This window comes from Camelus ferus, chromosome 13, assembly GCF_009834535.1.
Source record: "Camelus ferus isolate YT-003-E chromosome 13, BCGSAC_Cfer_1.0, whole genome shotgun sequence".
Classification (NCBI taxonomy): Eukaryota; Metazoa; Chordata; class Mammalia; order Artiodactyla; family Camelidae; genus Camelus; species Camelus ferus.
The window spans coordinates 110,129-137,976 of record NC_045708.1 but is presented as its reverse complement, the minus strand read 5'-3'; the positions used below and the strand labels follow the sequence as shown (position 1 = coordinate 137,976).

Sequence of the window (27,848 nt, the reverse complement as noted above, 5' to 3'; positions counted from 1 at the left end):
TGCCAGGCCCAGAAAGGGCAGACAACACTTCCTTTCTCTGCTCCTGGCTCCTAGTGGGGAGGGAAAGGACCAGGGAAGGGCCTCAGGCCTACATCCTTCCTACAGGCTTCAGGGAGGCCCCAGGACCAGTCTTCAAGAGGTGGGGAAGGGAGGGTGGTGGGAGTGTGTGGGCAGCGCCCAGGCCAGGGCACAGTGTTCAAAGGCTGGAGGAGATGCCTGCTCAGCTGCCAGCCTGGGCAGGTTCACGGTGCGTGGGCAGCTGGCACTGGAAGAGGCCAGGCCACTTCCCTGACAAAGCAGGGGCAGGGGTCCCCTTCCAGAAGAGGCTGCTCCAGAGCAGCAGGTCTCCCTCACCCAAAGGTGGCGCACAGGGAGGGACACATACCTGTCTCAGTTATGCTAGGAATGTGGCTCCCCAGGCAGAGGGTGGGGGAGGAGGAGGAGGGGCTTCCTGGGGTTGGAGGCTGGGGAAGGGGCCCAGAGCCAGAAAGACCCTGCAGGCCCTGGGGAGAAACTGAGGAAGGCCAGTCCTAGTAGAGCTGGGGACGCAGCAGCAGGTGCCCCTTCAGGACGCTTGCAGGGAGCAGTGCCCAGGCGGGGATGAGGTGGGGGCCGCCAAGGGTAGCACCAGGGAGGTGGGCCTGGAAGGATGTGCCCCTTGACCTTGGCCTTTTTGGGGTGGGGGAGAGGTGTGACAGGGACAGGGGCTCTCTGTGCAGGTGGTCTCCGGTGGTCTTGGGATGACCTCCACAGATTAGTGGCTGCCCAGCCTTCACACTGGGCCCTGTGGGGCTGGCACAGCTGTGGGGTCCTGAGGAGAATGGGGTCAGAGTCAGATGGGGAAGGGTCATCCTAGCTCAAGCCCTGCCCATCTGTCTCCCCCTCACTAGGGTGAGGCCTTGACTCCCTGGAGAGCCTGGGGTGGGGTCCAAGCTCCTTATCTCCTACAGAATGGGAGGCGGGACCTCCTCCCATCCCCACCCTGCTGGGGGAGGTGGGGATAAGACTGTTCCTTCCCCAAACCTGCCCTAGCTCCAGGGGACCTTGTCCTTCAGGCCTTGGGGAGCTTCAAGGGGGAGGCACCCCCATCTAACCCAGGTCCCTGGGATACATCCTCTGTCCCCAGAGCTAGACCCTCCCAGCCCCCTGCCCCTCATTGTGCCCTGGTTTGCTTCCAAAGAAGACATCCATGTCCTGGGGCTCAAAACATCCAAGGCTGCCCAGCACCTTACAGTGGATTCTGCTTCTCACTCTGGGCCCCTCCCCTCCCTGGGGCTTCCCCTCCACCCTGACTCCACCACAAGGCCCCAAGCCATAGTTAAGGCTACTTCTCTTTTCCTTTCCTCTCCATTAAACCCCCTTCCCCAGAACCCTCCTCCTGGCGGGCCCACCCCAGAAGAGTCTGGTGGCCTCAGCCCCTCCTAGGTGCTGACCTCATGGCTACACACTAGCCTGTAGGTCTCAGCCCCCTGCTGCCCCAACCCACCCACCCCACCCCACCCCCCGCCCAGCTGGAGCTTGGCTCCTACACTGGTCCCTATCCTGGGCAGCCAGCACACAGTAGGTCACGTTTCACCCAGTTCTGGCTGGGGGCTCTCCCTGTAGGCCCTTCTTTCCAGCCATCCCTCTGCCCAGCGCAACACTCAGAGCCAAGGCCTGGCCTGGGTAGAGCAGGATTTGGTTAAGACAGCAAATCTTGTTCTGTCTGAGGTGGCCCTCCTGCCACATGCCCTCTGATCCCACAGAAGGCCTCAGCTACTAAGTCATAGCCGATAGGGCTGCACCCGCTTGGCTGTAGAGTTGATGGTTCACCTTCTTGATCTTGACCCCTCATCTCCAGTCACTCCTTAGCCCTCAACTCATCCCCCCAGAACTGGGCATCACCACCCCATGGCCTGCCCCACCTCCATGCCACCTTCCTGTTGGCTTTTCCCTAGACCACAGTCTTCCAGAGCAGGGCCAGGGTCTCCCGTCCTCACCTGGTGGGAGGGCCATGCTGGGAGCCCTTAGCTGAGCTAGTGCTGGGAAGGGACCAGGGACACAGCCCTGCTGTGTTATGTGACTTCTCTGTGTGATGTTGTGGCCCGGGACCCTGGATGCAGCCCCAGGAGCAACTGACCACAGGCTGAGCAAGCTGCTGCAGGGCACCCTGTCTCAGGCCCTGTCCCGCCCCCTGCACAGGCCTCACCAGGCCAGATGAGTCCACTGTCCAGGACCCCACAAGAGCCAAGCCAGCATCACAGCAGTAAGTTGGGTAGAAGTTGGAGCTTCCCTGCTGGCCAGAAGAGCAAATCAGAGGAACAGGGTCGCCCTCCCAGGACAGGAAGTCAGGGACCCTTCCCCCTGCCCTGGGGAGGAAGCATTGTCTCCACCCCCTCCCATGCAGCCCTTCCCAGCCAGCCACGAGGGGAGTAACAGGATGTGGGGGCAATGGGCAGTTCCTACATTCTCCCTGCCACATACCCCAGCCAAGGAGCTCAGCCCCCAGCTGGGATTCTCCCAGGGTGAGGGGTTGAGTGAGCCCTAGTCATGTGATTCCTGCTTACCTCTCAGAGGCTGGGGTGGGGGAGGGGCACTCTTGGGCCATTGGGAACAGATACATTGGGATGGCAGACAAGAAAAAGTCCTTCACCTCCATTAGAATCCCACACCCACTCAAACTCCTAGAAGCACCCCACTCCACATAACTGCTCCTTCCCAGAAATGACAGGCCCCTTGGAACGCACAACGGGGTAGCCCCTGCTCCAGTACAATCCTTCTACACCACCCCAAGGGGTTTGCTCAACACCTGGGCCCCATCTAGACAGATAGTTGGGCTTCTGAAGAACACAAACAACTGATGTTCATTCACCTGGTCCCAGCCTCTCTCCGAGAAAAGGGGATGCCAGGAAGGGGTGTGCAGGGCTGGGGAGGGGGAGGGGAAGGAAGGAGGCTTGTGCCTTTGCAGGGCTGGGACTTGCTTGGCTCCAGGGCGAAAGATGGTGGCACCTTGGTGGCCAGGGTGGGGACCCCAGCTTATGTCAGAAATTGGAGCTGAGACAGCCGGGAAGCCAGGGAGCCGGAACCCAGCAAAGGCGATCAGACCACAAGACGCTATGTGCTCAAGCCTATAACAAACCCTCCTCTGCCCCCAAGGTACCTCTCTCGAGTCTGCCCCCTTCGGCTGCCCTCTACCAGACAAGAATTCCCCACACACCTTCTACACAGTGCTCCACCTCCTCCAGATTCCGCAGGGTGATGCGCATGAGGCTGGAGTTGAGCATCAGCTCGTTCTTGTGGGCTGGCCACAGGTATGGCGGTGCAGGGTTCACAAAGAAGATCCTGGTGTCCCCAGTGGACACCTGGTTGTCACAGATGAGGGGGTCTCCAAAGCCGCCAATCACCACTTTGTTGCCTCCGTCCAGCAGGCTCTCCTGGGTCACCACATCTTTGCCCTTCAAGTACCGCCAGACCCGAACCTGGGACGGATATGGGGGGTGTGCATAGGTATCAGTGATCCTCTTCCCACTGGGGAAAGGGGCCCACAGAGGCCAGAGGCAAACACCAGACTGGCGCCTGGATCTTCTCCTCTTCCCACCTCAGCTGGCTCAGACCAGACATCCAGATTAGACTCAAATCCTGGGCAGATGTGTCAACCCCCCAAGAAGCAGCTGTAAGGAAGCTCTCACATGCACACATACATGCACACACACGATGGATGCTACTGCCCATGTATATCACACACTAGGACGTGTGGCCTGTAAACACACCTCCTCCCTCAAGAAGGAGCTCCCCCAACCCTCAGGTCTAAGTAACCCCAGCCACCCAATCCCAATAACGTCCATCTCAGCTCGGGCTGGATATAGGAAGGGGACCCACCTGGCCTGGGGTCCTTGCCTTCCAAGCCCCACTCTCCCCATGGACCCACCCACTACTCAGGCCCACACCTGGGCAGAGCCAGGAGCCGCTAAGACAGATGATGAAGTTTCAGGGTGATGGGCTCTGAGCTCAGGGCTCTGGGCCAGCTTGGCTCCGTGCAGCCCTGCGGACAGGCCAAGACACCATCCTCCTCCAGGAGGTGAAAGACCCCTCCTCCTACAAGGCTCCTACGGTGAATGCCGTCAAGGCAGCCTGTGAACCACAAAGTCAAGTCTGGGCAGCACAGGGCAGCCCCACCCTCAGCAATCCACTCTTGGAGCCCTGAGGGCACTTGATCTGACAAACCAGGGCCTGGGATGCCCACAGCCTACTAGGGGTTGGGGGCAGGTGGGTCGCAAGAGCTGCAGGTAGAACGGGCTGCCCCAAAGGAACAGGTCCAAGGGGACATGCACCCGGGCATCCTGTCCCTGAAAAGATGCCCCTCTCTTCAGGATCTCTGGGGGGCCAGAACTTTTGGATTGGGGAATGAAAAACAATGGTGGCTCATCCACCTGCCTGGCCCCTGCTGGGAGCCTCCGGGTGGGGGGGGGGTCTGCAGAATCTGCAGGGACTCCTTCCACCCTCCAGTGGCCCAAGGGAGGTGGGGTGGGGTGGGGGTGGGGGTGCGGGGAGCCTTGGCCAACTCTCTCTCCCCACCCTCAGACACACAGTAGGCTCTAGAAGGATGATAACCCGCAGGAGAGGGCTGAGCGGCTTTCATCGCCTCCCCCCACCCCAGCCACACCCAGGAGCAGCGGGGAGGAAGTCGGGAAAATCCTGCAGGGACTTGGCAAAGTGCCCTGGCGGTGGTGGAGGGGAGGGGGCCCGGCAGGGGATCCCAGCTGTAGCCCACACAGGGCAGTCTGAAAGAAGCTACCACCCCTCCCCATCTCCACGAAGGAGGAGTGATCCGATTTCTGGTTGGGGAGGTGGTTTTAGGGGTCCAGCGCAGGTCCAGTCCTGGGTCTTTCGAGCCTTCCCTGGGAACAGATTGTGGGTAAAAACCCACTATACCTATCCCAGGGAGCTCCCGGCTCCAACTGAAAGAGAGGCCTGGCAAGCCCCCTTCCCTGTGGCCAGGGAAGATCCCGTTCTCCCAGGAGCAGGATGGGGCACCTGCCCCTGCACCCCAACACTTCAGGCTCAGTAACGGCCCCGCCCACTTCTCTGCTCCTGCCCCACACCCTGTCACTGCAGCATGCCCCACCAGGATCCGGGGGGTGGGAAGATTAAATGTGCACCCCTCCTCTCTCCTGATCACTTCTCGCCTCTGGGGAGGGGGCGACAGCACTGACCACAGGCCAAACCCCTACCTCCACCCCAAGCAGAAAGCGTCACCTCCCCTCGTCCCTAATTCCTTTTCTTTGGTTAGTAGGGAGGGGGTGCGGTAGCCGGACATTCTCGCTAGGGGAAGGCACAGTCCTTTCCAATAAGGGAGTGGGCTTGGGGTGAAGGGGCAGACGTGATCGGGTCCTGGGGCCTGGGCACCGCGAGGTGGGACTTAAGCGGCCCCGCAAGAACTTTGCCTCCGGCACTTGCGAGTTTTCCCGGACCCGGTGCCCCACCCGGGGGTCGGCGGTCGCCAAGGGAGCGACAGCCGGCGCTGCGGAGCGTCTGGGGCTCTTTCCCACGGCCTGGGGCGGGGGTCTCAGCGGGGCGGCAGGCATCGCAAGGGGAGGGCCTCCGGGTTAGGGGCCAGAATCGCGGAGGGGAGAAGCCACCAATCCAGGCTTCTAGGAGGGTTCGGAGAGGGCTCAGGATCCCGGGGGTCCCGGCGGGGGCCCACCTTGCACGAGTACGTGTTCTGCACCGGGTCCACGTTGAGGATCTCCTCCACGGTGCCGGTGAGCACCACGTTCGCCTCCTCCTCGCGCCGCTCCAGCGCGCGCTCCGGGCACGTCCCATCGGCGCCGGTCAGGGCGCGCGCGGCCACCACCAAGAGCAGCAACAGCGGCTGCAGCGGGGCCGGGCCAGACGGCCGCAGGCTGGCCATGGCGCGGGCGGAGGACGGCGGAAGGCGGCCGGAGCAAGCGCACGGGCCGGGCCGCGCCGGGGACGGGACTGGTCAGGACGGGACGCAGCTCCCGGGAGGCGGTGGGAGCGCGGGCGGCGCGGGGGCGGGCCGGGGGCGGGACCTGGGGCAGCACCACCCCCTGCCCGCCGCTCCCTCCGCCCGCGCCCGCCCCCGGCCCGCCCGGCGCCCTGCGACCCGCGCCGGCCGCGAACAAAGCGCCGGGATAGCGGCGCCGGGCGGAGGCCGAGCTGCGGGAAGGAGGGGGCTGGTCTGGGTCGGGCCAAGGTGGGTGGTGGGACTGGCCAGGGCGAGGGCGGACCGGGCGGGGGACGGGGCGGTCCCGAGGGTGCTCTCCCTGCTGCGACGCACCCCCCACGGACGCCCCTCCCCTGACCGCGCGGACGTTTCCCTCCGCCCCCGCCAGGAAATGCGGATGAAATCGGGTTAATGCATAATCTAGAGGCGACGTGACGGGACTTCTAAGGGGCTCCAGGCTACGCTGGGGCTAGGACTCGGCGGGGGTGGGGGGGCTCCCCGGCCGCGGGGAAGGGCTGCTAGATCCGGGGCCCCGCCTACCCTCGCGCCCGGCAGGCCTGCGCCCCTCCCCCGGCGGAAGGAGCCTGACGGGGACCCCAGCCCCTCACTAGAACTAGGGACGGAAACTCGGCCGGCTCGGGACCCCCGGTCGGCTGGGACAAATGTGGACCGGGGGCTGTGGCGATTGGTTACAACAGAGCGCAGACCCGCCCACCTCCCTGTCAGCTCCGGCCCCTTGGCAGGGCGGCGGGCTCCCCCTACAGTCCTGAGGCGGCAATCTAGCGTCAGCCGTAGACAGCCAGCCACGCCCCCTCCCCATCTCCCCGCAAGGGGCTTCTCCCCACCGGCAGCCTGGCTAGGTACAGGGGTTAAACTGAGATCCAGACGGTCCAAATTAGAGGCTGACCTAGCTGAAGATGGTAGGGGTGGGGAAGGAGAGGAGAGTCCTTCTGTCCCTCCAGGGCTGGATCTGCCGCGCACCGCCCCCCACGCAAGCCAACCACCAATCTCTGAGCCAGAAGCAATGACAGGTGGGCTGCAAAAGAGGCCTTTCTGGAGAAGGGCACTCCCTCGCCTAGATCCTGGGGGGGGGGGGGGGGGGATTCGAAGAAGGAGGGAGGCACTGAGCGTGTGTGCGCACACTTGCAAAGTTGCAGTATGACAACGGTGAGGATGGGGGCCCAGGAATTGAGGCTGAAGCCAGGAGACCACCCCATACACACACACCTGCATATCCACATGTATCTGTCACAGACAACCCAGATCTGGGGGTCTCCCAAATCAGGTACAGACACCCACAGACCAGAAAGGGGGCTTCCAGGTCTCTAGCCAAATAACCCTAAAGAGTCTGAAAGCTGAGATCTGAGTGTCCCCAGAGTCATGGACTTTGGCCCAGAGACGTGTACATTCTATCTATCCCTTGCCTGTGTCCAAGGCTGACTCAGCCTGGCTCCCGTGGGGCTCATTTGGGAAACTGGTTTAGAAAGAAGCATCCAGTGTGGAAGTGGGTGTAGTTTTGCCAAATCAGGTGCTCACTCTCTGGGACAAACACTTCCATGTGGACAGGAGGAACCCCTCATTCCAGGTGCCCCTTGCCTGCTGGCCATGGCCTCTCCGTGAGGTGAACATTGCAGGAGGATATATCTGTTGACTTGGCAGCTCGCCCTGATGCCCTGATGGTGAGGTGTGTGTCCGAGGCCCTGACCCCACTTCTCCCCAGACCAACTGTAGGCTGAAGGGTCCTGAAGAGCCAAGAGGCCCCATCCCCCAGCTGCTATGGGGGAGCCTCCCTCACAACTCACCCAGGCAGACGTAGGGGATTCACCCCCTCACCACTTCCAGGCGGACTCACCTTGTGGCCTTTGGGACCTGACCAAGCCTTCCCCTCCCTGTACTATCAGCTCACCCAGATGGTGGGGTGGGGGCCAGCTGTGCAGGGGCTGACCTTGGCTCAACACGAAGACAGGGATGGGCTCCAGCGGATATACCTCTTTTTATTTCTCTAGAAGTTAATTTCCCAAAGATGTGGGGACACATCTTCAATTTCTTCAGGGGGTGGGGAGGTGTCACTATTTTGATCCCATTAGGCTTGTCCCTTAACTTGGCGACCCTAGATGGGTGACCACCCAGCGACCCTGAGTCTACTCACCTCCACTCCTCCCCCAATCTCACCTGAAAGGGTGCAGAATGGAGGGCTGACCACTTGGGGGTGCTGGCGAGGGCAGAATGGACTCTGCTGCATTCAGCTTTGCTACTTTATTACCCGCATTCGGTGGGGCGCCCTCCTCACCGCCCTCCTGGCCCTGCCCCACCCCCTCGCAGGCGCAGATTCATGTACACGGTGCACCGGGCCGTGAGGCCGTACTCCCCCAGCTGATGCTGGTCCTCCATGGGCTTCCCCTCGAAAGTCAGCCAGAACTGGTCGGCTTGCGCGTGCTCCTTCTGACACACCTGCCGCTTGAGCTCAGCCACCGTCTGGGTCAGCCAGACCTCGTAGGCACTGCTGCGACCCTTGTCGTTCCTCACCAGGATGCTCAGGGGGTCCTCACAGTTCTGCACCATCAGCAGGACTGTGTCGCCGGGCTTCAGACCCTGGCGGACCAGGGGCTCCCCGTCCTTCAGCACCTGTTGGCTTTCTGGGTGGGCCAGGCGCTGCTGGAAGGTGGGCACATGGATCTTCTGGGCGATCTGCTGCTTCAGCTCTGATAACAGCATGGAGTCTCTCAGGGTAACCTGGATCTCTCGGCCCTCCAGCATCTTTACTTTCAGGATTCCACCCTGTGGGCATCACACAGGCTCAGAGACCCTGGCACCAGTCATGGCATTGGCACACATGGCAGTAGCAGTGGAGCAAGCTCTTAGAGCCTGAGGATGCTGCTCCCTCCTCTCCACCCTCCCCACCCACCTGGAGGGGGACCCCAGGCACTGGATAATGCAAGGAGGCATTTCCAGGAGAATAGTGGCCACCCACAACCATGGTGTTGCTTCCCTTCACCCACTAAGATGCCTCCCTGTGCTGACCCCAAGGGATCTCACGGTTGGCCACTGGGCAGAATCTGCCTCTGAGGAACCTGATGTTAGAAGGAGCCCTGTCCCTCCCCTCATGCTTAGGAACCTGGGGGTGTGGGGGCTCTGAGCAGCTCTGCCTGCCTGGCACACGGAAGTGTTCCACCCTGAGAGATGCCATCAGGGAGAAGGGTACAAAGCCCAGCTGCCCCACCTGTCAAACCCTCCTCACCATGGCTGTGGACTCTGGCACCAGGTTCTCCACAGGAAGTGATTGGCTTGCCTCTCGGCTCCCAGCTCTTCTCCAGCCCTGGCAGCTCAGCCCTTTTAAAAGCCTGAGCAGTCACGTCAGAGGGCGGAGTCAGGAAGCCAGCCTCACCAGTAGCCAATTCAGCTTCAGTTTCAGTTTCCTTTTCCCAGGGCAGGCCCCAGAGCGAGTGGTAGAAACAAAACAGAATGACGACGACGAAAAACTGAGGAAGAGGTGGGCAGGGGCTCTCCACCTGGCTGGCCAGGCCTGGGGACTGCGACAGCACCCCTGCCTCCAGGGTTGTGTGTTCAGAAACCCTCTGCATGTCCAGCACCTCAGGTCCTTTTCAAGAGCACAACATTATAACATGAGCTAACAATTGGAAACTTTCACTTTCCATTTACCAGCTTGCAAAGTAGTACACCTGGAAATCATTGCCAGGGTTAATTAGAAAATAACATAAAATAGTGACAATCCAAACTCCCCAGAGATAATCACCATTGGTTTATGACAATATTTGTTCAGATTTTATAAAATGAAATAGATGTATCTTTTATTTTCTCCAAAAATGAACTCATGGACACTATTGGGAAAGTGAAAAAACTACCCACAAAATGGGAGGAAACATTTGTAAATCATATGTCAGATAAGGGTGTAGTATTCATAATATATAAAAAACGTTTACAACTCAACAACAAAAAGATAAACAACTCAATTAAAAGTTGGGCAAAAGACTTAAATAGACATTTTAAAATATAAAATATATAAATGGCCAATAACCACATGAAAAGATGCTCAAGATCATTGATCATTAGGGAAATGCAAATTCAAAACCACAGTGAGATACTAAGTTACACCCAGTAGCATGACAATAATAATAACAATGATAATAATGAGAATGATAGCAAATGTTGGTGAGGATGCAAAGAAACTGGAGCTGATGGGAATGTGAAAGGGTGCAGACACTGTGGAAAACAATCTAGTCTTTCCTCAGAAGGTTACACAGAATTTTCATATGATCCAGCAATTCCACTCCTAGGGATATGCCCAAGAGAACTAAAAACAGGTGTTCAAACAAATGCTTGCACACAGGTGTTAACAGTAGCTCTATTCACAGAAGACAAATGGTAAAAATGGTAGGAGCAACCAAATCCATTAACAGATGGATGCATTGACAAAGCGTGGTCCATCCTTATAGTGGAATATGATTTAGCCGTAAAAGAAACGAAGGACTGACATAGCCTACAACACGAATGAACCTTGAAAAGATGATGCTTGTGACAAGACAGACACAGAAGGTCACATATTGTGAGATTCTGTTCATATGAAATGTCCACAATAGGCAAGTCCATAGAGACCGAAAATAGAGTAGTGATTACCAGGAGCTTGGGGGAGGGGGAGTGGGAAGTGACTGTTTACTGGATACCAGGCCTCCTTCGGGAATGATAAAAATGTTTTGGAACTAGATAGAGGTGATGGTTGTACAACATTGTAAATACACTAAATGCCAATGAATTATATACTTTAAAATGGTTAAGTTTATGTTACATGAATTTCACCCCACTAAAAAACAAAACTGAAAAAAAAAAAAAACCCATAGTACTCTCATGGTTTTTTCATTCACTTCATCTTTTCATATTAATAGATACTTTTATGCAAGTTGTTTTAATGGCTGCATATGTGCCCCATAGCACAATGAGTCCATTATAAAACACAGTGTAATTTAGTTAACCAATCCCATATTGTTTAATATTTAGGTTGTTCCCAAATTTTTACTATTACACACAACACATTACAGGCATATGTCAGCTAAAAATAAAAAAATAATTTTAAAAATAAATAAATAAATAAATTTAAATAAAAAGTAAGTAAATAAAATTTTAAATAAGAAGTAAAAGAATAGAAAAAACAAAATGTTTTGAATATGAATTGATCATTCCACCTCCCCTTCTCCAACTAATCTCATAGGGCACCAAAGTTAACATGCAAAAAAACAGAGTTTAAAAAATTGTTTCTTCATGCTGTACACCAGAAATTGACACAACACTGTAAACTGACTATACGTCAATAAAAAAAAGAAAAAGAAAAAAATAGTTTCTTTATATTACTTTAAGTTTATATCAACTCATTCCTTGCATGAGTAATATTAGTATTACAAAAAAAAAAAAAAAAAACCACAAACATAACAAAGATTACAGAATGTGGAAATCCCCCAGTCTCCTTCAGGTGACCATTATTAAACATGGCATGTATGTCTCCTGATTTCTTAATACTGACATAAGGTAATAGAATCTTCATTTTCTTTTGGTTACTTCATCAAATGTCACCTGCTTTGACAAGAGGAACTAAATGCAAAGGCTTTAGGCAGGCAAAGTGACAGCACCCGGAGGAACCTGTCTCTGTGTCTTGGTGGCTTCTAAGCCACCACAAACCAAGTGGCTTAAAACAACAGAAATTTATTCCCTCACAGTTCTACAGGACAGAAGTCTGAAATCCAGGGGGGAACTAAGTGACCAGGACTGTCAGGCTGGTTGAAAAGAATCTGATTTCATGTGGCTTAAAGAAAACGTGAGCCATCTGAAATATGAGAATACAGGCGATCTGAAAGTAAAAGGATGGGAAGAAACATACTACATAAATATTAACCGAAAGGAAGCAGACGTGACCACATTAACAATTTTATTAACAGGTTAACAGAGAAATCTTACAGGCAAAGCATTACTTGATACAGAAGGTTATAGAACAATAAAAGATTGAGTTCATCGGTAAAACAAAATTATTTGAACTAATACTACAAAATACGTAAGTTCTAGTCACAAACCTTAATATTCTATTTATGAAGTTACAAGAGCCACTTATGAAGGGGCCTTTGATTAAAATTTGGTTTCATTTTCAAACTATCTTAAACTTCCCTAAGCCTTTAAAATAGTATCTGTAATATTTAATACACTTGATTTTATTTTTAAGTCAACTATCTAAGCAGCAGCAACAACAAAAATCCTTCCCAAGAATGCCCACAGTCCTCATCACTTATACCTGTGCAGCCTGGTCTAGGGCACGATCACACCTCACCTGGGTTACTGAGGATACATCCTAGTGGTCCTGCTTCTGTCCTGCCCCCCATAATCTGTCACTGACCCATCAGCCAGAGTGATCTACAGGAAACCTCCTTCCCACGGCTTCCCGGCACCCTCCGAGTGATAGGAGGGGCTTAAGCTCGCTCTAGCCACTCTGTGCACCCTCTCCTCTTCTGTCCACCTTCCGATACCAAGCGCTTGGCTCCAACACTAGCCTCCTTGCCATGGCAAAGAGCTTCTGCAAAAATCCAGGACCAAGGTAGTGGTGGCTTGCAGTCAGTGGTAGGAGAGCAAGGGGTCAGGAGGGGATTTGGATACATCCGGAAGGTAGAGCAGCTGTAGGACCTGGTGGGGCAGCACTGGAGGTGGACTTCAAGGGTCAAGGATGACGGCAAAATGTTGGTTTGAGGACCCTGAGAAGGGTCAGATGCAGAGGAGGCTGGAGCCTCAGTCAGGCTCCGTCACCAGGCAGCGACTGCTCCCGCTGCCTGGACGGAGAAGTTACTGTGAAGACTTGTTCCCCAAGTACTAGAGGCACCGACAGGCGCAAGAACATGCGCAATGCTGTCACCGGTGGGGGTGGGGGTGGGGGGTGCGGCGAGCAGGACCTGAGAGAAGAGGCTGGGGGTGTGGAGGGAGGAGGCAGGACCCCAGGTGACGCTGGAAGCACAGCCGCTCAAGGGAGCTGGACCTTCCGCCTCCAGCTCCAGCCCCACCTCACCCCCGCCTCCCTGTGCCCGCGGGCGGGGCTTCCGGTGGGCGGGGCCTCCAGAGCCGACCGGAAACCGAGAGCGGCCGGCAACCCCAGCACCACGCGAACGGGATCTTAGTTATCAAGCTCACTTGGACCTTCCATGTAGGAGAGGGAGGCCAGAGGTTGGAGAATCACCCGTGCGGATTTTGAAATCACCAAGAACTGTGATAGGAGTGGCTGGGGAAAGTGACAGGGAACCAGGAGTAAAACCTTCAGGGAGCGCGGGGGAGGCCCCCAGGGCTGCAGGCGACTCCAGCAAGGTCAGGTCTGATAATAAGGTGGGGTTCAAAGCCGGGGCTTTTTTTGGTGAAGAGGAAACCGGTCTGAAAGTGCCAAGGACGAGGGACAAGGAAGCTCACCTCTCCCCAAGAGCAGTGGCCAAGAAGAGTGGAGGGAAAAGCAGCGCCCATTGGAGCTAGCAGGGAGGTGGCGTCCCAGCGTTGGAAGGAGATTCTTTCACCACCCAGAAGCTGGGGGGACATGGTTTCCCACATGTGGCGAAGTGTCAACACCCAGTTCCGGAGAAGGATGTTGACAGTGCCCAGACCACGGGGGAGGTGCTGTTGGGGGAACTGCCCCCACTTGTGAGGCATCAGATGGCTGAGGGAAGGTGTGTTGGTCCATGGCCTGTAAGGGTGGAAGCCACAGGGGGTGAGAACTACCCTTGAATCTCCAGCCCCACTGTTGGCATCCTGGTCTCCTGGCCTCTGTGTCCTTCATCTCTATCCTGAATCCTGGACTCCCCTGCCCTTGGCCTCTGCCACTTTGTCATTCTAGCAAACACTGATGAACAACTCAGCACCCAGTTCCCATGCTCCAGGAGAGGACCTGAGACGGTTCTAGCCTGGTCACTTGGTCCCAGCTGCCTGAGTCCACAGGCTGCTGCCCCTTGGCAGGAGAGGAGGGAACAGCAGGGTGTGGGGGTGCAGGCAGTGGTCCATGGGTCTCTGATGTTCTGGAGTCCCTGTGCCAGTGGAATGCTGAGGGGCAGGGTGGGAATGCCACCCCCATGTCAGAGGTTGGGAGGGAGGTGTGCACAGACAGCACTTGGCAGGCCCCCAAGGGACATTGTCTGAATGTTTTTGTGTGGAACGCTGTCATGGCAGCCAGATGTGAGGAGATGCCCCCAACCTGCGCCTGCCACAAGGCTAGAGCCCAGTGCCTGGCCTGGAAATACACCTGTCTTTCTACACAGGTTCCCCCACTGACTTTCCTGCCTCAGCCCCCATGACCCCTATACCCAGTGGCCAACAGTGGGCCCTGGAGATGCCCTGAGGCCACCAGCCAACTGGGACTTGGCCCACTCAAGCCTGATCTAGGAGGACAGATAGCTGGCCTTTGATGGTTTGCAGAAAGCACCTCATCAGATGGGAAGCCAGGGCTCAGAGCTCCTGAGGCTCTGTAAATGCTGGAGAAAGGAGTAAGGACAGGAAGAAGCAGGGGTGGGAGGGAAGGGCCAGGGTCCAGGGCTTGGTCCGTCTTAGCTATTCCAGTTACTCCTGTTGTGTGACAGATGCCCCCAAACGTCACAGTAACGACTGCCCTATTCTGTCAATTGAGAATTGGAACAGAGCACACAGGGGCAGCTGGGAAGACACGAAGTGGGGGGCCCTGAAGCTGTTAAGTTGGGGTCACCTGGAGGTGACTCACTCACCAGCCCAGCAGCTGAGATTTCTGGGCTCTTGGCTACAATACGTACACGAGGACCCTCCTTAGAGCCTCTCCTTGGGGCCTCTCCATGGGGCCAGTCTAGGCTTCCTCATAGAGGGGCAAATGGGTTCCAAGAGCGGGTTTCTCAGGACAGCAAGGTGAACATGTGTGGCATTTTTCAGGCAGAGCCTCAGGACTCACATCTCACCGCTGCCCTGTGTCTGTGGTTGATGTCATCACAAGTCTCACCAAGGACACACCATAAGGGTATCTGGGCTGAGAGGCACTGTTGGAGCCACCTCTAGGAAGGGCAGTATTCCACACCAAGGTGTCAGCACCATTTCCCCACTGCAGCCCAGGACTCTCCTCCCTACGCAGAGCAGGGGGGCCCCTGCAGCCCCCAGGAGACCTGTGGGTCCTACCAGGGATCAAGTTCAGATATGAAAGGCAGAGAGGAGATGGCCAGAGTTACGAGGGCCCAGAGAGACACAATCATACAGACAGTGGGGGTGCAGCCCTGTGAACACAGTAAGGAAAGTCACTTTGCTCTGGGGTACAAAGGGCTCCTGGCTGGGGCTGGGGCTGGAAGGACCAAGACACAGGCCCCCAGAGACCCTGGGTGGAGGGCATCCCTCCCTCTCTGGCAGGGGTCTGGGGATGAGCTGGGGGGGGGTGTGGCTCTCAGAAGGCAGACAGTGCTGTGGGGCACATGGCAGGTGAGTCCAGGTGGCTCCTCCCTGCCTGTCTCAATCTTCCCCAGGCAGTAACAACTGTAGCTGACTCGTGCTGAGCACTTTCAAAATAGGATCTCATGTATCTTCCCAGTAACCCGGGGATAAACGAAAAGATAGTTCATTTTACAGGTGAGGAAACAGGTAGAGGAGGGTAAGTGAGAACGTCTAACCACTAGGAGGGAAAGAACGGTCAAGAACGAGGCTCCTCAGGACTCTCTTCCAGTCTGAACCCCCTCTGCGGCAGGCTGGGGGCGACCCAGAGCCCATCCAGGCCAGGTCCCAAGCACCCCGTCCGCCACGGGCTCCCCCGACACCTCCCAGACGGGGGAGGTGGTGCCGGTGGCCACTGGGGGCACTCGCGGGCTTCCTCTCCCGCCTGCTGCGGGCAGGCTGCAGTGAAGGCGTCGCGACCCCCGCGGCCTCATCCCCCTCAGGACTGATCCCAGCCGCCCTGGCACCGGCCCTGTCAGCGCTCCCAGGGCTTTCTGTGCTGGCAGGGTCCCCATGGCATGTCCCTTCCTGATCCAGACCCCTGCAGCTCTTCAGCACTCATTGCCGTGCACGCACGTATCCCTGGGGACCTGGGTGGGGAGTGTGAGGCCTGGCCTTATCAGTGACAGTCCAGAGGGAAGTCGGATGTAGCCGCCTCCCGCCCCACCCGGAGCGCCCCCGAGGACTGTGGAGGGAAGCAGTTTCGCATCAGGAGCTTCCAGAGGGTTAGACCGGGACCGACAAGGATGGCTTTGGAATGGAGAGGAGGCGTTTGCACTGGGGCCCCCGGACTGGGACCCTGGGAATGGGTGTTGGGGCAGGGGCCACCTGTCAACGCCACCCACTTGGTAAACCATAGCAGCCGATGTGACCCTTCGGAGCTGCCAGTCGGTCCACTCCGCTGCTCACGAAAGGCAACCACGACTCTCCCAGATCCCTCCCCAGGTCAGAAGCCCCAGATCCCTACACCCTGCCTGCCATGGCCCCTCCTCCCTTGGGCTCTGTGGTCCCTTTCTATCTTTCTGTCCTAGGAATGCTACTTCTCTCCCCGACTCCCCCCGCCCCCCACTCCGCCTTGCAGAGCTGCTGTCTTCCCTGGAGACCACCCAGTCGAAAGAAGGATTTCCTTTTCCCCAGCAATCTACCTATTTCTTTCTGTCTCTGGCAACCGCGTCATTGTTTTGTTTGCCATCGCTTTCCCCATTGAATTAGAGCCCAGGAGAAATTTCCCCAGCCTCAAGGGCAGGCCAGACCCACCGTGGGCCTCAGGAAACATCTGTGGGATGCAGACGAGACTGCTGCCAGGCCAGACTGGGCTGGACATCTCCAGCACTCAAAAGGTGACAGTGCCCTGCAATGTAATTCAAAATGAAAGCAGCATCAAACACAAAGATAAGCTTAGCCCTGTTTCCCAATATGCCTCTTTGCAATAACAAACACAATTTTAACAAGTTGCTCTCATTTTTTTCTGAGCCCTACATTGCTGGTGCTTGGCTCACTGTTGGGTAATCTGGAAGAGCATGACATCACCAGCCATCGTGACATCACCCTATCTGGCTTGTGTCATCATCCACCTTCACCCTGAGACATCACCTCTGATTATGTGGAGACATCGCCAACCTGACCAGTGGCATCCTTACATTCTGTTCCATGACGTTATTCCTGCCTGACCGATGACAGCACTCTGCCTGCCCTGTGGCGTCACCTTCCTTGGTCCTATGCCATCGTTTAATCGTCCTGTGATGCCACCCTTCCTACCTTGGTCAGCTGACCTTTCTCCTGCCACCGGCTTGTGTTCCAAGTCCACCGTGTCACGGGCCTGTGTAAGTGCTGCAGACGGTGGGGGTTAGATTCAGAGACTATGCAGAGGCCCTAGGCCCCTGGCGGGGTTCGAGGATGGCGGAGGGGGAAGCGGAGTGGGAAGCGGTGGCATGTGTGCAGAGGCTCGCCAGCTCCTCGGAGGCGCCTCACCCGGCTCCCCTCTCGAATATTCCCTTCAGATTGCCGGCGCCGCCCCACCCTCACCCCGCCCCTGCTTGGCCCGAAGGTGAGCCCCGCCCCTCCGCCCTCCCGGAGGGCCACCCGCCTGGCTCACCGCTTTGGAACTCAGGAGCGGGCGCGGCGATTTTCCCGTCTCGGCCCAGCGTTGCCGGAGGCGGGCCCAGGCAGGGTGCCCCAGCTCGCCTTTGTCGCCCGCGGGATTGGTGGGCTGGGAGCGGACGCGTGACTGACAGTTGGCAGGGTCGGCGGCCGGGGGAGGTCTGCCCCGCTCGGGGTGGGGGGAGTGAGGAAGGAGCGCAGCGGCTCATTGGCTGGCGCGAGTGTGGGAAAGAATGCCGAGCGGGGTTCACACACCCCGTGGCGGCCCTGCCTTAAATAGCCGGGCGGCTGGCGACGCGCGTTCGGTCCAGGAGCCTAGGATCCTCTAGAGAAGGACTTGGGAAGCCTCGTCTTAGCCCGCGATCGGCCCCTGGCGGCGCGCTTCGCCGGTCACCGGGAGGCGCGTGGGCGCACCATGCCCGCCGACATCCCGGGGAAGTCCAGAGCCTCGCCGCTGGCGGGAGCTCCGGCCAGCGCCTGCCGAACCCCAAACAAGCCCTGGAGCGCGGCCGAGCACCGAAAGGTGGGGACCTGGCCGGGCGTGGGTTGGCAGAAGTGGGAGCGGGGAGAGGGAGACTGACGGACGCGGGACTCAGCCACTGCCGGACCCGCAGTCCTCCAAGCCGGTCATGGAGAAGCGGCGGCGAGCGCGCATCAACGAGAGCCTCGCTCAGCTCAAGACTCTCATCCTGGACGCCCTCAGGAAAGATGTGAGTCGGGGGCGGGGGGTGAGATCGCGGGGCTGAGGCGCGGAGCCTGGAATCTGGGCACTCCTGGGCGGCAAGCCGCCCACACCGGCCCTGCCCCCAGAGCTCTCGCCACTCGAAGCTGGAGAAGGCAGACATCCTGGAGATGACCGTGAGGCACCTGCAGAGCCTGCGGCGCGTGCAGATGACAGGTGAGGCTCAGGCGGCAGTGGCGAGGGGTAGCGGGCGCGGGACCACCGCCACGAGCACTGACCGCCTGTCCCCTGCCACCTCCGCAGCTGCCCTCAGCGCCGACCCCGCCGTCTTGGGCAAGTACCGAGCCGGCTTTAGCGAGTGTCTGGCTGAGGTGAATCGCTTCCTGGCCGGCTGCGAGGGCGTCCCGACCGACGTGCGTTCTCGCCTGCTCGGCCATCTGGCGGCCTGCCTGGGCCAGCTCGGGCCCTCGCGCCTCTCGGTTCCACCGTCCTCCGCGGTAGAAGCCCCGGCGCCCGAGGTCCACGCAGGCCGCCCGCCGCTGCCGGCGTTCGACAGCCCCTTTCCCCTGCTGCGCCCCGAGGCTGCCTTCGCACTGCCGTTCCGGCGGGGCCGGACTGGGGCGCCCCTCGCGGGCCCCGGGGCCGGGCCGCAGGGCCAGAGCGCCCCCTGGAGACCGTGGCTACGGTGAGGCCCCGGTCCTGGACTGTAGCGGCGGCCTTTGCTGAGACTGTACCAGGAAGATACTTATTTCCAGGGACCGCGTCGAGAGTTTTGTTTTGTTGTCTCTGGTGAGGGATCCAGAGGCCCAGCGGCCGGGGTTAGCTGTTGTCTTTGCGCTGGTGGGGAGGGCTGCCCTTCCCCATGCGGCACCCCCGCGCCCCGCCCTTCTGCTCCCACCTGTGCCTGGCAGGCATGCGGCGGCGTCGGGGTTCGTCCCGGCGTTGCGTTTGCCTGTATCTGTCCTTGCTGGAGCAGCGACCCGCCTGGAAGTGGGGAGCTGGGTGTGTGTGAGAGGTCCTTCGGGGGGGCTCAGGCAGGAAGGTGACAGTCATCACTTTTCCCAGAATGTCTTCCAGTGTTTGGAAGTAGTCGTGCATCATAACTGGGCTTTTTTTGTTGTTGTTGTCCCTTTTTTAAAGTAGCTTTCCCCACTCCCACTCCTGGGGACTCTGGAAGGTGGCGACATATATCTCCCCACTGTTGTCTCAGTGCTGACCTGTGGTGAGGGATGGGACTGTGCCTGAAGCTTCGGTGCTGGCCTGGTCCACCTCCTGCCATCTCATGCTTGAGTTCAGAGTTGTCTGTGCCCACCCGTGGATTGAGCCTGCCCCAGGCCAGTGTCTGCCCAGGAGAGGGCATCTGAGTCCCAGGGGCAGGGAACTGGGGCCAGCATGACAAAGGGTACTTAGTGCTAGGGCTTCTCTCCCGCCAGAGTCCAGTCCTGCTGTGTGCCCTGTTCTGCCCTGGGAGAGGAGGTCCCCCTATGGCAGGAAGGGACGGGGGTGCTGTCTTGCTATGCATCCGTCCTGAGCACCAGCTGTATGTTGGCCCTACAATGCAATGATACTAGGCCTCGTTGGACAGTGGCCTGGGAGTCACTGTCCTATGGCCCCAGGTCTCCCTAGGATCTTGCTGGGGGCTGTGCTCCAGGTGTGATGAGGGAGTGGTCTGAGTCACACAGCTGAGACTGCAGTGTCTCATCCTGAGCCCTCCTGAGGCTGAGGCAAGATCTGTTTCCCAACCACAGCCAGGTTCATCAGGTGTTTGCTTGCCTGGCCAGGGATCATCAAGGAGGAACAGGGTGAGTCACGGCCAGAGGCTGGTCTGCCCCTCTTCCAGTGGCTCCAGAAGCTCCCAGGTTTGTGTCTTGGGCAAGTTTCACCTGCTTTCCTGGACTCAGTCATGCACGTCTGGCAGGGCCCTCCAAGGCTCCACCAAGCTGGTCACCCCCTGCTCTCCGCCTGCCTGGCCCATCTCCCTGAGTGTCCAGGGCCTGAGCCAGTGGTCCTGGACAGTGGCAGCTATGTGGGTCATGTGTTGCACCCTTGGACATACACTGACTCAGCAGTCCAGGCCCTTGGGAGGCTCAGAGAAAGAGCGAGGTCACCAGTAGGACTGTGAGGGAGTTGCTGCAAACCTGCCCCAGAGGCCCTCTCTAGCTGGAGACTTGCAGGGGGTCCGTTTCAGAAGCTGGGAGCTCAGCTTGTTTAGGGGAGGGAGCTGCTCAGGGGGTGTCTCAGTGCAGGAGGGGAAGGCCGGGGGCTTTGAGATATGAAGGCAGGTGGGTTTGCGGGGTGGGGTGGGGTGGTCAGGACGAGCCCAGAGCTGGACTCCACACCTCCTGCTGGAGTAAGAGGGAACGCCCCTGCTGTGCGGCCAGAGAGAGAAGGGCTGCTTGGGAAGATCACCTGGAAGCTGGGTCTCCACACCACCTCCTCCAGGCAGAGGGAGGGCGGTGCCAGCTCTAGACCCGACCCCTGTCCTGGTGCTGGGCCCCCTTGGCTTCCTGTACTTCCTGTTCCTGGTACTCTGTTCTCAAGAGGCTGTTGCCAAGAGCATCATTGCTCTGAGGACCCTGTCAGCCTCCCAGGGCCTTCTCAGGCTCTGAGGGAACCACTCTTTTCCTGATAGGGAGGCTCCTCCCTGTCTCTTCCTGTGTAAGCAGACCCCTGGGATTCTCTCCCCACTTTCCCGCCTGAGGCAGCCACCCCAGGGTCTGAGAGCTCAGGAGGCCAGGGCCATGTCTGTGTCACTCACTCCCGGCTGGTACTTGCTTGGAATGAAGCTCTGGCCTTACAGACCTAGTTAATTAGCTTGGATGAAAGAGGAGCCAGCTGGTTTGAAGATGGTGTGGTCCTTGACAGGACTCGGGAGGTCGGAGGAGGCCCAGCCCAGGCTGAGGCTGGGCCCCTGGGGTGAGGGCAGAGGGCAGGACAGGGAGGCGCCAGAGGGGCTGTCTTGGGCCCCCCTCCCTAGGCTGCTCCTCCAGCTGCGGAAGGAGCCATGCCCGCCACACCTGCCCAGTCCTAGGAGAAGGGGACTCTTCCTCCCTCCCACCCTCCCCATCTTCCACCCATTTTCTGCTCCCTCCTCTTCCGCAGGGGGTACTGGGTAATTCCTCTGAACACTACCCCCCCCCCCCAGCTATTTTTGTCTTGGCTTTTGTCTTGCAGACCTTTCCCCCTGAATAATAAGGAGGCACCTTCTCCTGGCCAACGTGTGGAGGGGGAGGAGTCAGGACTTCCCCCTCCTAGGGCGAGGGTGAGAAGGCCATTTCCCTTCTGGGGGCAGGCAGAGCCTCATTCATCTGTGGCCTCCTTCCAGCCCAGTTCCTGGCGGGGGACCAAGGGTCAATAAATGTTTGCTGAATTAATATGCACGGTCAGGTGATCTGCCTGCCCCTGTGGGTGGCTCAGCCCTTTGGAGCCCTGTGAGTCTGGGTTCCTCTGTCTTGCCTGTGGGGTCTCAGGGTCTGGGGACCAGACAATGACAGCAAATCATACGGGCTTGAAATGTGGAGAAAGAATTGGTCCCCATGGTGACAGAAGTCGGTCTGGCCAGGCCTGTGAAACTCCAGCCACTTGGGAATTTGGGTTGGGGGAGGGGCTGAGGCTGCCTGAAGCCCTGGCTTGTGAGAGGTGAGGCCTTAGCTCCCCCAGCAGAGCTCCTGTGTTCTCCTGATTATCTCCAGGCCCCAGCAGCCTCTCCCCTCCCTGGGCCCGCCCTGGCATGCCCTGGCTTCAGGACCTGCTCCAGTTCCCTGAGGAGGAAGCTAAGCCCAAAGGGTTCTGCAGCTGTACCTGGGCGCTCTCTGCTCCGTGGCGCCCTGGGGAACGTTCCCAGCTTGGGATGCACCCACGGGCAAGGAAGCAGGCCCCAAGACTGACGGCCTCCTGGAAGGCTCCCAAGACCCCCCTTCTGGTGTTCAGCCTTGTGAACGCATGTATGGAGGCTGGCCCTGTGACCAGTAGGGTCCTGCAGAAGATGAGGCTGCAGGGACATCCTGGTCTGGCCCTCTCTGCCGGTCACATCTGTCACTCTAGGGGAGGCCAGCTGTCCTCTGCTGTGGAGAGGCCAGCAGAGTGTGGAGCTGAGAAGCAGGTCCTCCAGCCCCGTTGAGCCTTCAGGTGAGACCCCAGCTTGCTGCCAACATCTCGACTGCAACCTCGTGAGAGGCCCTGAGCTAGAACCACCCAGCTAAGCAGCTCCTGGACTCCTAGCCCTCAGAAACTGCATGAGATAATAAATATTTGTTGTTTTAAACTGCTAAATCTTAGGTTAACTTGTTGTGCAGCTATGAATAAGTTTTATGTAAAAGTTAAAATAAGTATTAGTAACAATAGCAATAAACAAACAATTCATGTGCCCATCACCTAGGACCACCACCATGTGACGAGGCTGTGAGAGCCATGGTGATGAGCACAGTGGGTTGGCCTAACTTCCTGGAAGCAGTTTCCCAGTGGGCCCCAGCTGGGGGTGCAGGGACAGGAGGGGCTGACCAGCCACAGCCCAGGCCTACCCCTGTGGCTCCTGGGGATGGCTGGGGCCATTTCTGTTTCGGTAACTGACAGGGCACCCTGGATCACAGCATGGGGTTGGGATTCACAGGCCCCAGACTTCAAACAAGGACAGGTGTGGGAGATGCTCCTTGCTGAGACCCCCAGTGCCCACTGCCCAGGGTGGCCTGGCCTCAGCTGGCCCTGCCATCCACAGCAACTGATGGCTATTGCCTTAAAAGTGTCTCTTCCTGGTGGCCTGCCTGACCTGGACACCCACCTGGTGGCTTTAGGCTCTCCTCCTGGGCTCCCACTGCAAGCGAGGAACCCCCATGTCTGTGTAGGGAGGCGGGGCTCAGTGAAAGGTAGGTCAGGGCTGGAAGTTTGAAGCCCTATGCTTGGCCCTCATCAATCCCCAACCTCACCCACAGCAAGGGAGCTGCACTCATCTGAGGACCCTCCCACTTCCTGCCTCCTCATCTTTACCCATGAGTGGGCCCCCAGCTGCACCCCTCCCCTCACCCGGGGTTCCCCCAGCACTCCTTGCCCCGTCCAGCACAGTGGGGTAGGGCTCAGCAGCCCCGGGTATGGGGAAGCAACACTGTCCTCTTCTGGCCCTCGTGTCCACCCCTCAACATATGAGCTGGCCACAGTCTGGGCTGAACAGGCACACCTAGGGGCCAGGGCCTGGCCGGGCTCCAGGTGCAGCACCCCCAGCTCCTGACCCTCCCTTCTCATGGCCTCTCAAGGCCCCAGGCCCTGTGGGACCCTGGTCTTGGGCTCTCCTTGCCAGCCTAGGGTCAGGAGTGTTCGGCAAGACCTGGCCAAGCTTCTTCCTCTCCCTGCATCAGGAGGCTGGCTCTGGATGAAAGGCCAGGTGGGACAGGGCTTCATCTGGCTTCATGTGCAGGGGATTTCCTTCTCTCTGTATCCCTAGGAACTGGCTTTGTTGAATTAAGAGGTGAGGGTAACATCCCAGGACTGAGCTAACCAATCTGTCTACTTGGAGCCCCAAATCTTTGGTTGGACTTTTCCAGAGCAGAGACCAGGTCCTCTGGACGGAATGTTTCTGTCCTACCACTGACCCCCCCACCCCTACCCTCACCCCGCTCTCAATTCATATGTTGAAACCTACACCCTAAAGTGGTGGCATTATCAGGTGGGACCTCGGGAGGGGATGAGGCCATGGAATGGGATTAGTGCCCTTACAGAGGGACAAGAGGGGAGAGCTTGTGCTCACTCTGTCTGCCACACGAGGACCCAGAAGGGAGCCTTTTCTCCTGGAGGAGGTCCTCACAGGAGCCCCCAACCCTGTGCTGGCACCCAGCCTCCAGGTCCACGAGGAGTACGTTTCTATCTGTGAAATGTCCTGTCAGAGCAGCCTGGCTGACTAGGACACCTGGCCCTGATATTTCCAAGCAGGATGGAGGCTGGAGGCTGCTAGCCACTGACATTCCAGAAATCACTAGGACAAAGGTCTGCCCTCCTGGGGACAGAACTGAAGTCTCGGGTGTCTGGGCTGATGCTCCTTGTCCATGGGGTCCTCCCTGCCGCATAGGCACACACAGCTGGGTCCCTCCAGGCCAGGGAGAGGACCACCCAGAAGGATCAGACGGCAGTCCCTGAGCTTACACAGGGTCAGACACTGTTCCAGTCTCCACTAGCCAGACTGGAAGACCCCACAGCTCACAGGGCAGAGTGCTCAGAGGGTCTTGTCCAACAGTGGGGAATGATCAGCTGTCGGTTAAGCACTGCTCTAGGCCTGCCTGACAAAGTTCATAAACAAGACCTAAAAGGATCAAAGTGCTTCCAAGTAACTCACCTGCACCAGAACAGAGCTCAAGAGTATTTACAGAAGCACAAAAACATCCAGCACCCAACACATTAGGATTCATAGCGCTTGGCATCCAGTAAAAACCAGGCACACAGAGAAGCGGGAAAACATGACCCATAATAAGGAGAAAGGTCAGTCAATTGAAAGCAACCCGGAAATGTCACAGATGACAGAATTCATAGGCAAGGACATTAAAACAGTTTTTATAGCTGCACTTTACATGTTCAAGGAGCTTGAGGAAAGAATGAATGTGTTGGAGATACTAAAGATACAAAAAATTCCAGAAATAGAACCTCCCATGACTATACGGTCAGTTGACTTTCAGCAAAGGTGCTAAGACAATTCGGTGGAGAAAGGAGAGTCTTTTCAACAAATGGTACGTGTACAATTAGATATCCATAGACAAATAAAATAAACTAGAACCATATCTTGACCCACATACACAAAGTAACTCAAAAATGGGTTGTAGACCTAAATGCAAAACACAAAACTATAAAACTTTATTGGAGAAAACTTAGAAAATCTTTGTGACCTTTGGTTAGGCAAAGATTTCTTGGATACAACCAAAAGAACAATCCATGAAACAAAAATGGATAAATTGGAATTCATCAAAATTAAGAACTGCTCTTCAAAAGACATTGATAAGAAAATGAAAGGATGAGCCAGACTAGGAGAAAATGGTTTCATATCATGTGTCTGATGAACAACCTATATACAGAACACATGAAGAACTCTTAAGACTCAGCAGTAAGAAAGCAGATACCCGAATTAAGAAAACGGGCAAGAGATTTGATCAGTCATTTCGTGAAAGAAGATATATGGATGCATTTAAACACACGAAAAGATGCTCAACATTAGTTTTTGAGGAAATTCAAATTAAACCCACAAGGAGACACCACTAACCATCCACTAGAATGGTAAAGTCAAAAAGCCTGACCAGACCTAGTCCTGGTGAGGATGTGGAGCGACTGGAACTCTCATGTGCTCCTGGTGGGGATGAAAAGTGGTTACCACATTGGAAAACAGTTTGGCAGTTTCTTATAAGGTTAAACACATGCCTATCATATGGCTTAGCCATTCCACCGGAAGTATTTACCCAAGAGAAATGCAAGCGTAGGTCCACACAAAGACTTAAACACAAATGTTCATAGCAGCTTTATATGCAATACCCTAAATCTCCATCAACAGCTGAACGGATAAACCTCGACATAGCCAACAGTGCAACACTCCTTATTAGCAATAAAAAGGACTATTGGTATACACAACAGCAGGCATGAATCTCAAAATAATTATGTTCAGGGACCGAAGCCAGACACACCGCACTCATCTGTACCCCACCGACGAGTGTGTACTGTCTGACCCCATTTACGTGAAGTCCTGGACGGCGCTGCCTGTGACAGCCGCGCGGGGGCTGGGGCAGCGGGGAGAGAGGGAAGCGTCTCCAAGGGCGCAGACACCCTTAGGGCGGCGGGCACGTTCACTCTCGGGAGGGTCGCGATGGCTTCCCGGGTGTGCACACGTGTCAACACTTCACACTCTATAAATACGCGCAGTTTATTCTCTGGTCTCCGCCGCAGAAGCAGAAGCTCATCGCTTCCCTTCCTCATCGTCGTGCTGCCCATGTGGCTCTGAGGCCTCCCACCTTCAGAAGTCGACCAGTGGCAAACGTGGTTACCCTGCCAAGCGAAGGTCAAGGGCTCCTAGTGGGCTACAGGGCGTCAGCAGGGAGCCTGGCGTCCCCTAAAGCGCCGCCCAGACCAGGGCTGGGGCGCCGCCCGCTCTGCCGACTTCCGGTGGAGCCCGCGCGCCCTCCGGTGGCGCTCAGAGGTACTTCAGGCCGCCTGCCCAGCGACCCCACTCTCCCGCGACTCCTCTGCCCATCCATCCGTCCCCACCGCTCGCGGGTCGCGGAGCTGGGTCAGAAACGCGCAGGTGCCCGTGCGCTCTAGAGCCCTCCCCACGAGGAGGCCCATGATTGGGGTGGGAATGGAGGGACGGGACGCCTCGGGTAACCTCAGCGACAGCTGGTCTTCCAAAGAAACCAGGTCCACCTGTGCCCTCCACACAGCCTCCCCACCGACCCTGTACCCCCTTCTCCCAGGGCACCCATGGCAACTGTTGCAAAGCCCCTGTCCCAAACCATCCAAACCTCCTCTTGGGAGGAGTCCATGGGGGAGCTCCGCAGCTGCGTCCATGTAGACAGACACACACGTGGACCACCTGAGCCAACTGGGTGGCCACATGGAAACAGAAAAGTGTGTCAGGACCCTCATCCCCCACCATCCGTGAAAATCAATACCATGTGGGTTGCAGTCCCAGTGAGAAAATTAAAATGAAGCTTTAAAAACATGCAAGGATATTGTGAAACCTTCATGACTTTGGGGCAGGCAAAGAGCTCTGTAAAAGGAGAGAACCAGTGATAAAGAGAAAAGAAATGGTTGACAACTTGGACTATGTTGGAATTTAAAACTTTTGTTCATCAGATGGCACTGTTAAGAGAGTGGAAAGGCGAGATGAACAGGGGGTAGGTATTCAGAACACAAACATTCAAAAAAATTCTTACCCATAAGGGGTAACAAACCCCTAAAAATCAATATGAAAAAGGCATAGAAAAGTGGCAGAAGCACTGAAGAGACATACATCATCACAAAAGAAGGGGCCAGAGGCCAATAACTTCAGCATTAAGGAAACTGAATTGCAACTACAGTGCAGCACCACTGGGTGAGTCGAGGGTGTGGCCGTGGACACGGAGCACACAGAATGACCAACTGTGTCCTGCACTTGGGGCCAGTGACAACCATTCTGGAAAACCTCTGGGCAGTGTCCTCCAGAGCTGGACAAAACACCACGACTCTCCAAAACCACGAAAAGAAATGTTCCAGAATGTTCATAGCATCACTCTTTGTAATAGCTGCAGTAGGGAAACCACTCAAATCTCCACCCACTGGAAAATGATGCAGTGGGTGCCCAGGGACACATGGACCACCCTCAGCGGAAGCTGACCAGCGAGACCCCAGCCGCTGACGCCAGAGCCTGATGGTGGGGGTGGGGGGCAGACTGTGAGACGACTAGGGGACAGCATCTGCACTGGTCTCTGCCCCGGGTGCTGGCACAGAGCCCCTAGCTCCCCGGGAATTTCCTCCTGGTGAGGGGCCTCTTCCCCCTCTTCTGCTCTGATGAGGCTCCTGGGGAGGGGCTGGTCGCCAGAAAGACCAAGTCTGATCAGACTTGGAATTTTCAGCCCCACCCCCGTGCCATTGAGAAGGGAGAGGGGCTGAAAATGGGGTTAATAATTGATCCTGCCTGTGTGAGGAAGCCTCCAAGAA

At 57.0% G+C, this 27,848-nt stretch overlaps 3 protein-coding genes and 1 long non-coding RNA gene across 10 annotated transcripts in view; 1 reads left to right on the top strand and 3 right to left on the bottom strand.

Moving 5' to 3' along the window:
• The window catches only part of AGRN (agrin), a 33,187-nt gene extending 27,162 nt beyond the window's left edge, over window positions 1–6,025 (bottom strand). For 3 of the 7 annotated variants that reach the window (XM_032494818.1, XM_032494824.1, XM_032494823.1), the window contains exons 1-2: window positions 5,684–6,025; window positions 3,197–3,458 (exon numbers count right to left, since the gene is read on the bottom strand). In XM_032494818.1, coding sequence (XP_032350709.1) covers window positions 3,197–3,458; window positions 5,684–5,890 — 469 coding nt within the window. In that variant the 5' untranslated portion in view covers window positions 5,891–6,025. The remainder of the gene's footprint in view (window positions 1–3,196; window positions 3,459–5,683) is intronic. The other 4 variants (XM_032494821.1, XM_032494819.1, XM_032494820.1 and 1 more) reach the window with 3 other exon arrangements.
• Window positions 6,026–8,188: 2,163 nt separating this feature from the next.
• On the bottom strand, window positions 8,189–9,506 carry ISG15 (ISG15 ubiquitin like modifier). Its single transcript, XM_014551219.2, has 2 exons — window positions 9,186–9,506; window positions 8,189–8,725 (listed from the first exon to the last, which is right to left on the bottom strand). Exons 1-2 carry the CDS (start codon window positions 9,186–9,188, stop codon window positions 8,234–8,236), a joined length of 495 nt encoding a protein of 164 aa, XP_014406705.1. The 5' UTR covers window positions 9,189–9,506; the 3' UTR covers window positions 8,189–8,233.
• Window positions 9,507–11,865: 2,359 nt separating this feature from the next.
• LOC116668203 lies at window positions 11,866–17,640 on the bottom strand. Its single transcript, XR_004325258.1, has 4 exons — window positions 17,505–17,640; window positions 17,168–17,239; window positions 16,667–16,760; window positions 11,866–13,661 (listed from the first exon to the last, which is right to left on the bottom strand). It is a non-coding gene; the product is annotated as an uncharacterized LOC116668203 (long non-coding RNA).
• HES4 (hes family bHLH transcription factor 4) lies at window positions 15,614–22,549 on the top strand. Its single transcript, XM_032494847.1, has 6 exons — window positions 15,614–17,232; window positions 17,410–18,032; window positions 18,124–18,219; window positions 18,320–18,407; window positions 18,495–18,876; window positions 21,366–22,549. Exons 2-6 carry the CDS (start codon window positions 17,925–17,927, stop codon window positions 21,547–21,549), a joined length of 858 nt encoding a protein of 285 aa, XP_032350738.1. The 5' UTR covers window positions 15,614–17,232; window positions 17,410–17,924; the 3' UTR covers window positions 21,550–22,549.
• Window positions 22,550–27,848: the final 5,299 nt, after the last annotated feature.